General features: G+C 39.0%; 1 protein-coding gene and 1 long non-coding RNA gene across 3 annotated transcripts in view; one reads left to right on the forward strand and one right to left on the reverse strand.

The window, feature by feature from the left end:
• piezo1 (piezo type mechanosensitive ion channel component 1 (Er blood group)) overlaps positions 1–17746 on the reverse strand; it is an 86057-nt gene that overhangs the window by 13859 nt on the left and 54452 nt on the right. For both annotated transcript variants that reach the window (XM_017309158.1, XM_008429141.2), the window contains exons 24-40: positions 17523–17679; positions 17189–17432; positions 16007–16103; positions 15583–15748; positions 15109–15198; positions 14836–14951; positions 14660–14725; positions 13018–13118; positions 12801–12939; positions 12148–12219; positions 11290–11462; positions 11033–11130; positions 9568–9702; positions 8490–8748; positions 2864–3052; positions 532–666; positions 113–416 (exon numbers count right to left, since the gene is read on the reverse strand). In XM_017309158.1, coding sequence (XP_017164647.1) covers positions 113–416; positions 532–666; positions 2864–3052; positions 8490–8748; positions 9568–9702; positions 11033–11130; positions 11290–11462; positions 12148–12219; positions 12801–12939; positions 13018–13118; positions 14660–14725; positions 14836–14951; positions 15109–15198; positions 15583–15748; positions 16007–16103; positions 17189–17432; positions 17523–17679 — 2541 coding nt within the window. The remainder of the gene's footprint in view (positions 1–112; positions 417–531; positions 667–2863; positions 3053–8489; positions 8749–9567; positions 9703–11032; positions 11131–11289; positions 11463–12147; positions 12220–12800; positions 12940–13017; positions 13119–14659; positions 14726–14835; positions 14952–15108; positions 15199–15582; positions 15749–16006; positions 16104–17188; positions 17433–17522; positions 17680–17746) is intronic.
• On the forward strand, positions 5252–7187 carry LOC103476661 (uncharacterized). Its single transcript, XR_535526.2, has 3 exons — positions 5252–5350; positions 5668–5836; positions 6366–7187. It is a non-coding gene; the product is annotated as an uncharacterized LOC103476661 (long non-coding RNA).

Genomic DNA, 17746 nt, shown 5'->3' on the forward strand with positions numbered 1-17746 from the left:
TATATATATATGAACTTTATAACATATTCTAATAAACAGCTAGGCCTTGATGAACCAGGCCCAAAGTCTGCAGTTAATGTTAACACTGCAGCTAACTCAGGACGATACAAACCTTTACTGTCCTGTTTTTTTGCTTTCTTGTTTTTTCTGCGGAACCGGATGCTGCTCTCTCTCTTCGGGACGTCCTCTGTCAACCGTTTGCTGTCCCTTTTCAGGACGTCCACCATCAGCCATTTGGTGTCCTTCTTCGGGACGTCCTCTGTCAGTGGTTGACTATCTCTCTCCCTCCCATCCAGAACATCCACGTTGTTGTTTCTGGTTTCATGCTCGCCCCCTGGCCCATCAGGAAGTGCCTCAGCTGCATCAGGTGGTTGAATGGTGGCGGCGCCTGAGCTGGGACCCGCTTCTTCAATGTCCTACGTCATCAGAACAAAAGTTTTTATTCAGTGAAGCTGTTATCTCATGATGGTTAACCTTCATAAAATGTAAAGTGACCAGTGGTCAGGTTCTTCAGGGCTGGTGTTGGTTTACCTGGTCTTTTCTTTTAACGTCTTGAGCTTCCTCCTTCCTGCTCCCATTTTCCTCTCCTGCTCTGACGTTATGTCCATCTTCTGATGACGCACACTGCTCCTCCAGTGGGCCCTCGTGATCCCACAGGCCGTATTGCTGTGCACACACACAAAAACACTGCCTAATGTAACAGAAGAGTCATATTCATAGGGCTTGTGGTCAGGGTTTGGTCTTGACTCTTCATCAGGTCCACTTCAGCAGACCACTCAACATCCTGCTGAGCCCACACCGTGTCTCCTCAGGTAGGAACTTTATTAACATAATAATACATCTGGATAGCTTTCCAGAGCTAACTCAATAAAGCATTTCCATGGCAACTCCTGAAGCTCTGAGCTGACTAGCATCTGCTATGGCTGATGGGTTCCTCTATGCTATGGTCTGACTGATCCACTGTCCCACCCTGAGGGTCACTGTCTCAGTGCTCCAGTGACCTCTGGCTCCACTACAACCTCTCCAATTTCATCTTTCAGCCATTTTTATTTCTGGAGCTTCTCTTGTTCACTCATCTATCACTACTGCCTTCATCAGTCATCATTATGTCTGATTGGTCTGGCTCTGGAGGTCCAACCCGACCCTGGTCCTGTCACTGTAGCAGTCTACCCATGTGACTCTGGGACATCCTGCCCACGCCGGGTCCAGATGGGTCTGGACGCCAGTCCAGCCACTTGGTTCTGTCTTTTCCTGCTTCCATCTTTCATCCTGTATGTGCATCTTTGCTGACCCTGGATAAGCTCCTGGTGTGAGCGACCCCAGTCTCCACTGCTCTTAGCATGTAGCACCTGCTCCTGTTGGCTCTGTTGGGTCTCTGCCCCTCCATCTATATCAGCACCCTGTTTTGTTCAGGGTCAGGGAAGGGTTGCAATCACCATGCAGGAAGCATATATACACTAGACATGTTTTACACACACACTCCTATGGTCAAATTATAATATTCTAACATGCATGTTTTTGGACTGCAATAGCACAGGAGAACATGGAACATTTAAATTTATATAGAAAAACCATTATTCTGGGTCAGATTAAGGCTGGGTATTTATTGTGTCATCCATCATTTACTGAGATAAAGTCATGTAAATGATTTTGATCATATAAATGATCAAAATCATATAAATGACTCTTCATTTATATGAAGAGTCATTTCAAATGATTTTTGATCAAATGATCAAAGATCAAATGATCAAAAATCATTTGATCATTTATATGATCAAATGATTTTGATCATATAAATGATCAAAATCATATAAATGACTCTTCATTTATATGAAGAGTCATTTCAAATGATTTTTGATCAAATGATCAAAAATAATTTGATCATGATCATTTATATGATCAAATGATTTTGATCATATAAATGATCAAAATCATATAAATGACTTCATTTATATGAAGAGTCATTTCAAATGATTTTTGATCAAATGATTTTTGATCAAATGATCAAAAATCATTTGATCATTTATATGATCAAATGATTTTGATCATATAAATGATCAAAATCATTTACATAATTTTACAATTAATGGGAATTAATTATTCATTAATGGCAATTTATTCTTGTCACAATAAATTCCCATTAATGTTATTTGAAATCCCCCCAAAACTGTTGGGATTGTTAGTTTCACTATTTTATCCACTCGTTCAACGACATAAATATCAATAAATTTGACAATAGGATTAAACACCACTTCTCTGGGCGGTTTAAAGTGACCAGTGTCCTGAAGAAACATATTACAAACAGAAATGTTTTTCAAAAGCAGCTATGCCAAAAAGTCACCGCCATACAGCTATCTGAAAAAAGCAATAAATAGTTTTATTGTCACTTTTATCATTATTTTAGTATTATAATTTTTTGAACCTTTATTTAAACAAGTGAGTTATTAAGAAAACATTATTATTTACAATAACAACATGGCGGAAAGAGAAGAACACACAGGAGGATCAAGCAGCACTCTAGAAAATGCTCTGAATGCAGTGAGAAAATCTACTTAAAAAAAAAAAGAGTACCACAAAATATCAAATATTATATGAAAAATAATTCAGACATATCAAATATTAGTAAAGCTTTCAGTCCTAACTCAGACTAATTTCCCCAGCAGCTTACATCTTTAGTTACAGCTTCATTTTTGTTGAGACAGCTTTTTGGGGAGGAACAGATTTAAAGACACACAGCAACAAGTTTTCACCGACAGCTGGCATCAGGGGAAGAAATCAATAGAGAAATTCCAGCTTCACCAGTAAAATGAAGAGAAAGCTGTTCAAAGCGTGTGTGGCGTGATTACCGTCAGCATTTACTGACCATGAGGAGCGATCTGTGGAAGAAGAGAGCCAGCAGCTGCAGGAGGTCATATTTGATGTAGCTGTCGGTTTTCTCCAGGCCAAAGATGCGCGGTGGGAAGAAGGGCTTGTCTTCGTTCAGGGTCATCTCATAAATACTGTTCCACGGAAAGAAACCGAACTGGAAGATGTACTTCAGCACCACCATGGCCTGGGAAGAGGCAGAGTGGCACAACAATCCCATTAGTGTGGTGGAAGCTCAGCAGTACATGTGATCTGTGCATCACAGACACTGATCCTCGTCAAACAATGGAGAAAATGTCAGTGATTAGTGAAAAGAACAGTGACTCAGTCAACCTCCATCCTGATCAGGCACATCTTTATTTACATCATTATTTGAGATCTAAAGATATAAGGAACATTATGAATAAAGTCTATTATTATTACATCAAGGAGTTTGCTTCTTTACTCTGATATGAATTCAAATCTACACACACACTACATACACCCATGGTCAACACAAGAGAGCCTTTAGTAGCTCGCTTATAAGCTTACATTTTCACACAGGAAACAAACGATAAACTGATGTCAAAACTGTTACAATCACAGATTTAGTCCGTTTTTATGTGTAAATTAGGAATGGTTTAAATGTTACTCCAGCAAATGGAGCTGATGGAGACTTTTTGTTTCTTTGTATGAGATTTTCAATAAGAAATCTATATCTTAAGTAGTACAATTTAGGTTCATTCTAAGCATTTTTCCTCAAAAAACAGATTTATTAACATTCAATAATTAAAATGGTCTAATACAGTTTGGGGTTTCCAAAGGCAGTTCTCCTTTTGTTGCCAGGAACAAACTTAAAAATTATATGTTGATCAACAAGTTAGGGAGCTGCTCAACTTTGAGATAATTTTTAATTAAAATGCTTGATCATTTGTTGCTGAACAGGTACTAATTTACTGTAGTCTTGTCCCAACTTTTAGGATTATTTTTCTTCTGGTGGTTAAAATCCTGCTGAAGTCCTATTGCAGGCTTACGTAGCCATCCTGTAATATGTTTTCACAAAGCTAATCTTTTTTAAACCAATATTTAAACATCATTAAGAGAACTGTTACACTACGAGCTCTGTATTCAGTGATGTATGGCGCAGGAAATGTACCTTGAAGGAGTCACCATAATAATCACTATGAACTACAGAGAGACACAGAAAATCATTTCCACCTGTAGCCATTAGACTTTACAATGCCCAAGTTTGAATAACGTAATTAAAATTTTCTTTGCGCTCATTTATGGATTATTTATAGATTAGCACATTTGTGATTCTAGAAACCAACTGCATAGATCACAATCAGTTCAGGTTCAGCACAGGGGAGAACAGAAACAGAAACAGAAACGGATCCCAAACAGCAGGAAGTAACAGCCACAAACACAGAGACAGAACAGAAGGATCTTGGGTAGCCGGCTCACCCTCCTTTAAGTAACAGTTCAGATTGGACTGCAACATGGTCACCAGGACGTTTACCAAACTAAAATGCTTCAAAATGTCCCAAAACTGACAATGATTGTTTCCCTAAAAAGTCAGAACCGACTGAACACCAGGGGTGTTGTTGAGCACCTGATGGCGTTTGTCTCTAATGCTGCTTAAAATAAATCTGATTGCTAAACACTTGGAGGCATGTTTCACTTCATCCAGCAGAAAGGCCAGGAAGTTTGGCTTTGCACACAGTAAAGCGCAGATTTAAAACACAAAACAAAAACAAAAAAAACAAAACAAAAAGCTGCTTAGCAGTTAGAAGATTTTCATTAGACTTTTTGGTAACACTTTATTTAAAGGGGGGTGAATAAGACTGTCATGACACTGTCATAAACATGACATAACACCTGTCATGAACATCAATAAGTCTTCATGGACATTTATGACTGTTGTCATAAAGCGTCATTCGGTAAATCATGACACTTTTAATACATTATTCAAAATGTCTTCGATATGACAACTTGTCATTAACCTCGCCAAAAATGTCTTCGTTATGACAACTTGACCAAGAAATCATGATCTGACATAAATTTGTTATAAAAGTATTACCGTTTAAACTTTTAAAAAAAGCTTTATGTATAGCTCTGCCATGTTGTTTATTCTTAATTTTTTTTTTATTTAATCGGTCCTAAAGTTTTACAACAAGATGTCTACAAAGCACTTATGAACTTAGCATTTGAAACATTATTTAAGGCTGTTTTAACCCTTGTGTGTGCGAGGACTGAGGCAAACGTAGAGAACTGTGGCAAATGATAAAAGTTTTACGTGTGTGGGGTTGGACCCCATTTCTAAACACAAGGGTTAAGTAGTGCAATAGACCATCTCCACCAGTGAGAGGCAGCAGTGCACGAACAGGCGTGTAGTGTGTTGGTGAAGAAGAAATCTTCCATATTATGGGGCAAACCTAACACAAGTTATAACGGCTAGACCTCCTGTCTAAAAAGAAGCCGAAGTTTGGTACCTAATACATATGAGGTATGTGTCTTATTAACTTTACATTTTCTTTGAGACAATAACATTGACTATGTTCTCTTTCTCTGTTAGCTATGAGCAATTCAAGCCAATCCTACCTTGCTGTAAGTTAATGTTAGCTAAAGTTATTAAACTCCATTACTGTAACGTTAGCCCTTAATATTAAACATATTTTAAAGACAGGCAAATTGTTTTTTCCCTCCAATTTTAATTAGCAAATTAAAAGCTAATATGTTAGTCAAAGTTATCCTTTATGTGTATTATTTAGCAACTTGTCTGATGTGACATGGTGCTTGTGTTCTTTGCTTTGGCAACTTTAGCCACATGAAGACCCATGCTAGCCTAAGGACACATGGTGGGGGGACAAAGTTGGCTAATGAAGACATGCTACGAGTGTGGAGGATGATAATAAGGACCAGCCACCAGAGAAATAAGTTCCTATTTGACCAAAGAGAAAGAAGCAGATGAAATATTCCCCAAGAAAATTAGGTAAGTCGTTTTTGTGTTAATATTTTCACCATGCGAAGTGGGGTGGGAAGGGCCAAGTAAGTGGGGAATGGGGAGCAGGAATCAACGTTCACCAGCTGAGTAAATAAGTTACGTTTTAGACAACTAAAAACTGGTGTTAAATCTATTTATTTATTAATAAGCCTCTTGCAAACAACCATAAGTTAGAGTATCTGGTTAGAAATAATTTAGAATGCTCATTAAGTAAAAAGATACACTCACGTGCCTAAAACTATACATTAAATGATGCATTCTGAATAACAGTGGCAGTCTATCTGAACTTCTGCCAGACAAATATTTGATCAGAATAATTTTGTTCAGCTTCAGTTATTATGCTACTCTTATTAAGAAATAATTGTATTGCACTTTATAACAGCCAGTCATGTTAACTAGGCATTTGTCTGCCAGTCTACCATTCTGACAGTGTGCAGCAAGGGACATTTTTGGAATGGCATTTAAATAAATGCTGGAATATGATGACATTGTTTTTTGTTTTTGTTCTTTTTTTAAGTGACCACAATGAATTGAGTCATCACCGACTATGAGAATGTCCAGAAGAGATTCACCAAGTTTGAATTCATGAAAAGGCTTTCACCATGATTAACTATTGCAAGAACAGCTGTAATTTCTGAGCATTTCTGAACGCCTTCAAAGAGCTGCTTCCAGGAAATGAAAACAAGAAGAAGATCTCCTGTTTTCAGAGCATTACAGGAAGACTATTACGAAGGAGATGGCTGAAGCAAAAAATGTTACTGTTGAAAGAACCTATTTTCTTGAGTTAAAGAATAAGTAATTCTGTTTTAGTTTTTCAATCAGTATTTCAGAGTAACAGTATACTGACCAGACGTTAAACCCTCTGTTGTCTTAGAACAAGTTATCTTTTGTTTTATTCCAATGTACAAAGGGTTTGTTCTACAGTTATAATGGTAGTTATAAGTAGTCCAGTATGTTTCACTTCATTTGAGGTAAGACTTAATATCAATGACTCTGTTAGCATAGCATTTGACACTGTAATACTAAATTACGTCTTTATAATTGTTGCTACTAGTTTCAATTTACTTGAGGTAAAAGTTAATATTAATGACACTTAATGACATTTTCATAACTGCTGTTACTTGTTTCACTTTACTTGAGGTAAGAGTTAATATTAATGAGGTAAGAGGTAATATTAACTCTTACCTCTTACTTGAGGTAAGAGTTAATATTAATATCAATGACATGAAGATGTGATTGAAGATTACATTTTCATGTCATCTTAAATGACATGACACTTAATGACATCTTCATAACTGTTGCTACTTGTTTCACTTTACTTGAGGTAAAAGTTAATATTAATGACACTTAATGACTTCGTCATAACTGTTGTTACTTGTTTCACTTGCAGAAAAAGTTAATATTAATGACACTTAATGATATCTTCATAACTGTTGCTACTTGTTTCACTTTACTTGAGGTAAGAGATAATATTAGTGAAACTAATAACACTTAATGACATGTTCATAACTGGTGCTACTTGTTCCACTTTAGTTGATGTAAAAGAAATTGTTAATGAGTCTGTTATTAAAACATTTGACAGTGTAATAAAGCTTAATGTAATCTTTATTGCTTGTCCTACTTGTTTTGCTTTATTCCAGGTAGTGGAAATATTAATCATTGTTTGGTTAAAGCTTTTGCTAGTGTAAAAATTAACTCATGACTACTGTTATGACAAATTTATGTTAGATCATGATTTCTTGGTTAATGACAAGTTTTCATAACGAAGACAATTTTGTCTAGCTTAATGACAAGTCATAAAGACATTTTTGGCGAGGTTAATGACAAGTTGTCATAACAAAGACATTTTGGGTGAGGTTAATGACAAGTTGTCATAACGACATTTTGAATAACATCAACTTTGTATTAAAAGTGTCATTTACTGAATGACACTTTATGACAACAGTCATAAATATTCATGAAGACTTATTGACGTTCATGACAGGTGGTATGTCATGTTTATGTCAGTGTCATAACAGTCTTTTTCACCCCCCTTCAAATGTTACCGACTTTTTCTATTCATTTCTGAACAGGGTCTAAATAAGTCTTGATGCATTTCTTGTTAAAACGTAAATCAAAATAGAGAATTTCAAAATGTACATTTAGAAGATGGCTGACTCATATCGTTTCAGACTCAGACTTCTTTGTTGGATAAAGATCATTTTGAATTTTCACAGGCGTGTGAATAATTATGGACCCAACTGTATATTAGCCTCTCAATCTCCACTGTTGTGATGGATCACTGTCAGCTTAACAATTTTCCATTCTGCTGTTTAAAAGTAAGCATGCGGGTCTTCGAGCTCCAGCATTTATCATTACCAGACCTCCTTGTACAGAGAAAATCATTTATTGCTCCACCCTACCAATCTGAGATGAAAGTGAATAGTTCTACTAGCAGGTCGACTCTGGCTTATTGGGTGGAGTCCTCCTGTCCTTTATTGATGCGCCTCTGGGCAAGGCACTTAACCCCAGGTTGCTTACTCATCTGTGTATCTGCGTGTAAATGTGTGTTTGTGAGTAGGAATGCGTGAATGTGGCTGAGTTCAGTCCATCCACCAACTGACGGCGAACTGGCATTTTCCCAGTTCCGATATGAGCGTACCTCTGTGTAGACTATCGCTGTCATCCAGAACCTCTTGGTTGGTCTGGGAGCAGACAGCATGGCCCACAGGAAGACCAGCATGGGCAGGACCAGGGATATGACCGAGGCACTGACCACGTTGTTCAGGATCATGATGAAATAGCAGAGCAGCTCGGAGTTGGCTGACAGCAGGTTGAACACGGCCACCAGCAGCCTCAGCATGCGGTTCTGATTGTTGAAGAACTCTCTACTCTGCTCCAGCTCCTCGATGAAAAACGCCCTGAGGAGGAAAATAGCAGAAAACATTAACCACACGTCACAACATCTCATCGTCTTCATTAGAGATCCCTTAAAAACTCACAACATCAAAGATCAGAGCTAAAATACACCTTATGTGTTGTTACAGGGATGGTATTATGTATTTTCCAGGCACATAATGCTATTTTACAGCACAATCAACTAACTATGTTACCTTCAGTTGTTATAAAAATGCTGTCAAAAATGACTCAAAAGAAATTTTACTTTTTAACTTAAGGCCTTAAAATTGGGCCTCTGTCTCTTCACAAATTCTTGCTCTTTTTGAAACTCCACCTTCAGGAAGTCATCACAGCTCTCTTCCATGAACCTTTTAACATTTTTACCAGCTCTTCACTGAGACATAGTTCCTATGATGAGAAGCTGTGTCCTCATAGCTCAGTTCCACCATGTGTTTGCTGATTGCTGATCGCAAGTGTGAGGGAGCAGAGTGTGGGTGTCGGGAGAGAGGTGCTCTGTGAGGCAGAAGCTCGGAAGCTGAGAAATTAAGGTGGTGCCAGGTCCAACCAGGTGTTTTGCACTGCCAAATGGAGATTATGGACCTCTCAAACTTGCATGAAAGAATCAAGACAACACTCCAGGTATGTGTTTGATGAGGAAATAACATCATAACATGATGCAAAGCCCAAAAGAGTCGATTTTACTTAATACTGCCTCTTTACCGATCAGCATTCTCCACCTACACATCACCCCTCCTCCTCTGCCGCCAATCTGGTGTTGCTGCTGCAGAGTCACAGCCCTATGTAAAGTTAGTAAAAGAAACCTCCATGTTCAGATGCCTCACCTGTTGGACAGGATCTCACTGGCTGTTCTGGAGTGTCTGGTTTGTCTTAGCGGTTCTGGTTGTAGTCCCATGCTGCTGCTCAGGACGTCTTCAGTGAGGAGATTCCCGTTGCTGCTGCGCCTCGGGGTTTCCAATCTGTCATGTAGAGACACACATGTACATGTGAGCACAAAGAACCAGAAAACATTTCAGAACAAACGGTTAAAGATTTAGATTATTTTTATTCTTAGGGAAGCTGCAGCATCTCAAGCAGACCCATCTTCAGTACCAACATGTTCATGTTGCTAGTCGTGTCATGAGAACTACATTAAGCTACACGACTAAAGCAAAGCATTTACTGGTTGGGGACTATGTGATGTTTTCTGCAAAAGTAAGTTATTATTATGGAACTTGGATTAAAGGTGAAAGCTTTAAGAATCTAGGCGTAGGACTCTTATTTTGAAATGAGAAAGGAAGTAGTTCTTGTGTTTCCCCTGGACTGGCTCATACACTCATACAAACATTAAAGAAGCCTCCAACTGTATTAAATAAACTACACGTCCCTTCTAACCCAGTACACAGGTTCAAGGTTCAGAATTCACAGATTCATCTGTTTGCTGATTTTTCTGCAGATAATAACTTCAAATTATTTGTGATTAATAATTCATAAAGTCTTAGATTTAAAATGCTTGAAAGAAAACACAGCTTAGGAATTTAAAAAATCAAGACATAATGGTACTGAACACGCTACTGGCTGCTGATTGCAACACAACCTTCCTTGACACTGATTCTGTCCCGATTGCAGAGAGACAAACCATCTGTCCTCCTGACATGGGATCAGCCCACCAGGTCAGTGGAATCACTTCTACTCTACAAGGAAAGGCCTCAGCTCCAAAAATCAGAAGGCAAAGGCCGACTTTAGTCAGAAGTCATTTCTGAATGGGCATCAGGAGCAGCAGAGATGATCAATGAGCCAGGAGCATGTTTCTGCCTGAGACAACAAACACGTTCCATGTCTGTATTGAGCGTTTCAACACGTCCCACAGATCTAGGCTCACTTTCCACAGAGTATCCAAAACAACATTCCAGACCGAGTCCTGGGCAGCTTTGGTCATGATCTACCGAGTGTACTCTATGACACCTTCACCGACTCCCTCTGAGTCCTAAAGACTCGCTGTGGCATGAAGGACTGTAGTCTGGTGGCAGAATGAAGATGTTCAACCCAAAGACTCCTTTAGCATCAGACTGGGACTGGTGCTCCTACAATAAGAACTAGTTTACATCAGACACAGTTGGGTCACCAGTTTAAGTGACACTAATTGAAGTCCAGAACTTTCTAACATCAGCCTGACCGTACGACCTTTTCCTACTTGATTTGGTAAAAACGGCATTGATCAGTTTTTTACCAAAGTTACGATTTGTGGCATGTTAAAACATGTTGACAATATAAAGGGTAAGAAGGAGTTACGGTCAACGTCACACTAACCTGCTTCTGGCAGCCTGTTCTGGATCCAAACTTGTGTTCTGGCTGGAACTCTCACTGTTCTGGGACACCAGGTCTTCTCTGGACTCGGCTGTGTCGCGCTGCAATGACCGGGAAGACACACATTCAACGTTTGTAGACCAGACATTGTACAATTGTAAAATTATTATTTTTAAAATGCTCATGCTTGTGTTCTTGTGCATTTGGTTCAACAAACAAACCAATGTAAAGGAACAAAGGTTTCAGCTCTGCACACACACCTGCTTGATTTTGTGGATGATGAAGTAGCGTTCGTTGCACAGGACCGTGGATGTGTCTCTGTACTGCTTCGTGAGCAGATTGAGCCACTGGGTCACTCCGTCCACCATGGCCAGGATAATGGCAAACAGGAAGCGCAGGATGTCCAGGATCTTCTGCACCATCTCTCCATGCACTGCACCACACAGCAAAAAGATCAAGGCCCTGTCTATAGCTTGGTTGGTGCTTCCTAATTCAATGTCGATGTCAAGTTTATTTATACAGTACTGTTAAAAACAGATTAGAACTCCACCAAAGTGTTGTACCAGGACATATGAAAAATATAAAATCAGGTTAGAATTAAACAATGAAAAGAAAATAAGACTAAAACATAACAGAGAAGTTACAGTATCAGACCTCAACTGAATGCCAACAAATAAAAATATGATTTAACATGTGGACATATTCCACATGTTAAATCCAGATACAAAAGTGTAAATATACGTTTAATTCAGCAGCAATGCAGGACAATATTTTCCCCTAAATTGCAAAACTTTAAAGTTGTGAATCATAAATATGACATTTCAAAAGACCAATTTCATCCCATTTTTTCAATTTCATTTTTGTGATTATTGACAGCTGTGATTTATAAATATAACTACTATTATTATTCCTGCCTCAGAGATTGAGCATGTTATAAATTATTCAGTCACTGCTGAGTGTTTGGTTAAACTATTTTTCTGTTTATGCGGACGCCCTCCACCATCATCGGGTTGTAATTTATTCAACAGCTGAAGCCAACCAATGAGAGTGCAGCTCCAGACCCAGGGTTAGGTCCAACACTGACAAGATATGGGTATTCATTGTAAATGTTTAGTTACCAGACTCTTCCTCCTCAGGTTCCTCAGCTTCACAGATGTCATCGGCCTCCTCAAATACTTCATCTGCACAAGCTACACACACACACATACACACATACACACACACACGCGCGCACATGCACACACACACACACACACATGCACACATACACACACACACACACACACACACGCAGGCCACAAGAGAACAAGAGATTGATGAGCTTGTGGCAGTACAGCTGAGCTACTTTACCTGACATGGTGGTGTAGTTTAGCAATTCATCATAATGAGAAAAACAATTGAATTGACTCGAGATGTTTTTTTTTTAAACACACACATAAATATACAGAATTACACATTTACTAGATAACTCTGCACCAGTACAGAACACTGAAATACACCAATAGATTCATAAACTTGATCAAACATGTAACAACAACACAAGTTTATTTTATTCAGTCAGAGAAATTAGGAGTAGAACAGTCAATGTAAAATAAAGAAACAAATTGACAAAAACAGCAGGTTAACTACCTACACAAATCATAGAATTAGACTGAATAGATCTGCACTTATGGATCGAGCAAATTGTCACCGATACCTGTTTGAAGATCTATTTCAGTCAAATCCAAAGACTTTTACTAGATTCTGAGTTTTATTTGCACAAAGTCATTACCCTTCAGAGCCTCCTGTTGGGAATCTCCTCTTTCTTGTCTCTTTGTCTCTTTTCCTTTGACAGTCTTCACGTGTCTCTGACGTCTCTGGCGTTCTCTCAAAGCTGCCTTCACACTCGTCACCCAGGCCAGGTATGCCAACTGGGAGACACATTTCCTTGTAACAGCTGCTAATTTATCGACATGTATGAACTATGAGGACAAGCGTTGGGTCCTGACCTGGCACGCAGTCTGAGCCTGAGGCTTCTTCTCTTCGTAGTTCAGGTCCTCTTCATCCTCACTGTCAGACTCAAACAGGTAGTAGTCTCCTGAGTGGATGACTGAGCAGCAGACACAAACAAACTCACTCTGTCAGGTTATACTGGAGGCTCTGGCATAAGATACATTACTGAATAAGTATTCTGTAAAAAAAAAAAAAAATTAATGAAATGTTATTTACATCACCTTGCAAAAGTATTCATACTCCTTGAACCTTTTCATGTTTAGTCACACAACAGTCGTTCACTTTAACTGGTTTAATTAGTATTTTATGTGACAGAATTGTGGAGGATGAGCAAAATGATACAAAATGATTTTTTTTTAAATATATAAATAGAACTCTGGAAAGAAAGCGTGGCAGTACTCTGTACTCTGAATAACTACATTTTGCTTTAATTACAGCTTGAAGCCTGTTGGGCGTGTTTCTACCTGCTGTCATCAGTAGATGCCTGGACTTTTAGTTTCATTCGTGTTCCTGTTTTAAATACATCTTTATAATTTATTTGGTGACACCTTGCCACTTTATTCCTCATGTTAGTTTATTTATTCTCAATCTTTGTGTTTAGGATTCTTGTTTTCTTGAAATGAGTGTTTCCTTGTTTTGTTTACCACTTTTATTCATTTCAAATTTGCTCCCCCCTTCATTCTCTCTGCTTTATCTTTACCTAGCATGAGCCATCAGCTTGCTCCCCTGCTCAATACATAATATTCATATAAACATATGATTTCCCTCTACCTACTGTCTTCCCCAGCTGCCTTTCCTTACCTCTGATTAGGTTCCCTGCAGCTATTCTCCACTGACTCTTTCCGTTTTTCCAAAACGTCCGCTAAGTTTCTCTTTGTAAATTTCCATTTGTTTCATTATTAATATCTTTGTGTTTTATTTTTATCCATCCATCCATTTTCTATACACCCTTGTCCCTTAGTGGGGTCAGGAGGGTTGCTGGTGCCCATCTCCAGCTAACGTTCCAGGCGAGAGGCGGGATAAACCCTGGACAGGTCGCCAGTCTGTCGCAGGGCAACACAGAGACACACAACCATGACTGTTAGGACCAATTAACCTAACAGTCAGGTTTTTGGACTGTGGGAGGAAGCCGGAGTACCCGGAGAAAACCCGGCACGCACAGGGAGAACATGCAAACTCCATGCAGAAAGACCAGGGCCGGGAATCGAACCTAGAACCTTCTTGCTGCAAGGCAACAGCTCTACCAACTGCGCCACTGTGCAGCCACATAATTTTGTTGTTGTTATGATGGTTGATGTAGATTATGAAGCACTTTGGTCAACTTCTAAATGTGCTATAAAAATAAAGTTGACATTGACATTGAATACATTCTGCATTGGACTCAGGTCAGAACTTTGGACACTGTTTGAACTTCAACAGATCGAAATGTTTGTCCTTTCTTCTTAATATTAATTCTTAATAACTCAAAATGGAGTTTGGAAACAAATGAAAGAAATTGAAAACCAGTTCTAAATTTTGAGTCAATTCACAATCATGCGCTAATATTTATCATATAAAATAAATGCAGCAAAGTTTCAGGCTTTGGATGAATACTTTTGTGAGCTGCCATATCAGTCTCAGTTAAAACACAGACGGTACCTCCTGCATGGTCGATCCACGGCTGGTACCAGTTTCTCTTCTTAGACTTCTTGTCTTTCTGGGACTCTGGAGGGAAAGATTTACATGAGATTAAAGCCATTCAAAAGAATGAAACTAGTGACGCCGAATACAGAAGGAACAGCATAAAGGACATGGAAGTAGTGGACTACATTTACCAGCTTCAGAGGAGTGGTCAGTGCTACTTGAGGCGGCTTCCTGGGTTTCCGTGGAGACGTCACTGCTTTTCTGTCCATCCTTGTACTTTTGCTGCTTGGAGCGAATCCTCTGCATGCTGGGAGGAGAAAGAGAAAATAAAAGGAGGAAAGTAAGAAGGAACAAAAGACAGGTCGTTTTAGTATCAAGACCTTTATAGTTTGCACTTCCAAAACACCTGCTGAACTTCATATCATTTTAAAATCAATTTATAATTTCATGAAGAGAAAACTCACGATTTTTTGAGCTGCGACAGTGATTTCTTTTCGATCTGTTGGTGAAACTTAACATTCTTCATGATGCTGGCTCTGAAGAGCTCAAACCCTCTGAGAGACAGAAAAGAAAAAAAAACACATTAGTTACATTTCTTACACATTCACAGAAAATAATGACAACAAAAACAAATAAGCAATTGAGAGTTCACAGTGAAGTGAAATCCTGCTAGTAAGATCACATTCTGAAGGATTGATCAACTTTAAACTCTAATGAACATTTAATGCTGGGACCAGGAAGACATTTTAAATATAAACAAAACAACAGAAACAACAAACAAAATGGATCTCTGTAAACAATATTGCTCTTCAAAAAATAGGAAAAGGTTCAAATGGTAGAAATGCTTTAGTCAGGCCCTGTGTGCACTAGAGTCGTAGAATCCACGATTCTAGTGTGTGTTGAATGGAAAACTGTTCTGAGTTCCCGCCGCGCTTCACCTCGACGCCTGCTTGGCAAACGCCTGCAGCTCTGTTGTCACATGCAGGAAGTAGAAACTGAGGAAGACTCTCCTCTGCAGCAGGAGGCAGAGCAGACACAAGCTGTCCCACAAAATGCCCGCTTCCTCCACTGGCAGACTGCATGTGTCACTGCTCACTGCAGCAGCTGGGAGAAGGGAAAAAAAAACACGGAGAATGTGGGGAAAATAATCAGGAATCTGTCCGATTAATGCAAAACAGAAGAACCTGTTTCAAATAAGACTTAGACTAGTAATTCAGTGATTAGTTATTTTCTAAATCCTCAATTCTCCCTGAGGTTCAATATTTTTTCATATGATTTCTAACTTTCATGCTGTCTGGTTACAGTATAAATGACTAAATGTTTATCACCGTAACGACATGAGGTGATAAATGAAGGACTTACGATCATAATATCCTTTAACTGTGCAGACCAGGCTGAAGAGCTGAATCACCCAACAGAACCTCGCCTGCATCTCAGACACAAACACACAGGCCAGAATCTGCAACACAGACACACACACACACACACACACACACACACACACACACACACACACACACACACACNACACACACACACACACACACACACACACACACACACACACACACACAGAGAGAGAGAGACAGAGAAAGAAAGTAAGCTTAATTCAGTTTTTATGACAGATTCTGAAAGGATGATGTATGAACAAACTCTCAGTTTGCAGAGCAGGTCAGTGCTTTGACTGCATGCACTGGAGATTTTTTTCCATTGTATATTTTTGATACAGAATGACTGTAAATTAATTACTTGACTTCAGTGCTCCCACTGACTATTTAATAATTCAATATTTTTTCATCAGGAAAAACACAGCGAGGGGCCACACAGAGCAGCTAACAGACATATCGCAAAAAACTTAAGAACTAAACCAGTGGGTGGGATCAGTTCGCTGTAATTCAAATGAATGATTTTTATTCAACCACATAACAGCAAGTCCTCCAGCTTGCAGAACAGCTGAGATGACTGCTGGTGCATATTCAACACACAAAAATCATGTTACATGTGCTTTACTGCCATCTAGTGATCAGAGTGTGAATGTCATGGTTTTACAAGAAGCGACTGAAACACTGTTAATGATGGAACTGAAGATTATTCTGTAAATCAGTTTCAAAGTCATATTTGGCAATAGAAGCAACAATTAAATCATCTACATACCTCAAAAATGAGTTTCATTAATATTTTAATAATAATAATAATAATAATAATAATAATAATAATAATAATAATAATAATAATAATAATAATAATAATTATTATTATTTTAGCACTATCTCCAAGTATGCCTGATGTCACTAATTTGTATCATACCTACATTTTTCTCTTGCATATGGTAGCATGACATGAACAACCTCCATGTAATTCAGTATCTGCTTAACACCAATAACAAATTATTGTCAATATCCTACTATTTTTCAAAGGTTAGGGGATAATTCTAATAATTCTAGTAAATTAAGGCAATAAAGTGATAAATTTCACAAACTTAAAAGTTAACAAAACATCTTTCTAAACCGGGTAGATAAGGAGCAAACCAGAAGCTTTACTCACAGATAAGGCATTCTTAGATATGATGACGGCCACGTTGTAGATGATGAGACAGTCCCACAGCATCAGGCGGACTCTGGATGGCTTGACTAGCAGCTTGGTTCCAAACAGCAGGAAAAAGAAGGAGGCAATCAGGTAACCCAGTCCAAACACGGAGATCCGGGTGGCGCCTGTGATGAACACCATGGACAGCACGAACCAGAAGAAGTACCGAAACACCAGAACCTTCACCATGTCCAGATAACTCCTGCAGGGGGCGCAAGCCGTCACGTCACAGCAGATCCAGAGAAGTGTTTCCATTTGAGAACACCGAGTACAGTAAACAAATACGCTCTACCTGCAGTTGATGAAGTTAGGCGCCGGGTTAAAGAGCTGGCCCTCCATTGGATCGGGCTCATCTGTGTTCTCTCCTGCTTGGACCACCCAGTCCTCCTGCTTCTCACACTCAAACACCTTCCACTGCTGGGACGCACACATCAGCAGCAGGAAGTCCGCTGTGAACAGAAACTAGGCGTGAGCCTCGTCCTCCTCATCCTCGTCATCATCAACCTGGAACACTGG

This window comes from Poecilia reticulata, linkage group LG15 (genome assembly GCF_000633615.1).
Source record: "Poecilia reticulata strain Guanapo linkage group LG15, Guppy_female_1.0+MT, whole genome shotgun sequence".
Lineage (NCBI taxonomy): Eukaryota > Metazoa > Chordata > Actinopteri > Cyprinodontiformes > Poeciliidae > Poecilia > Poecilia reticulata.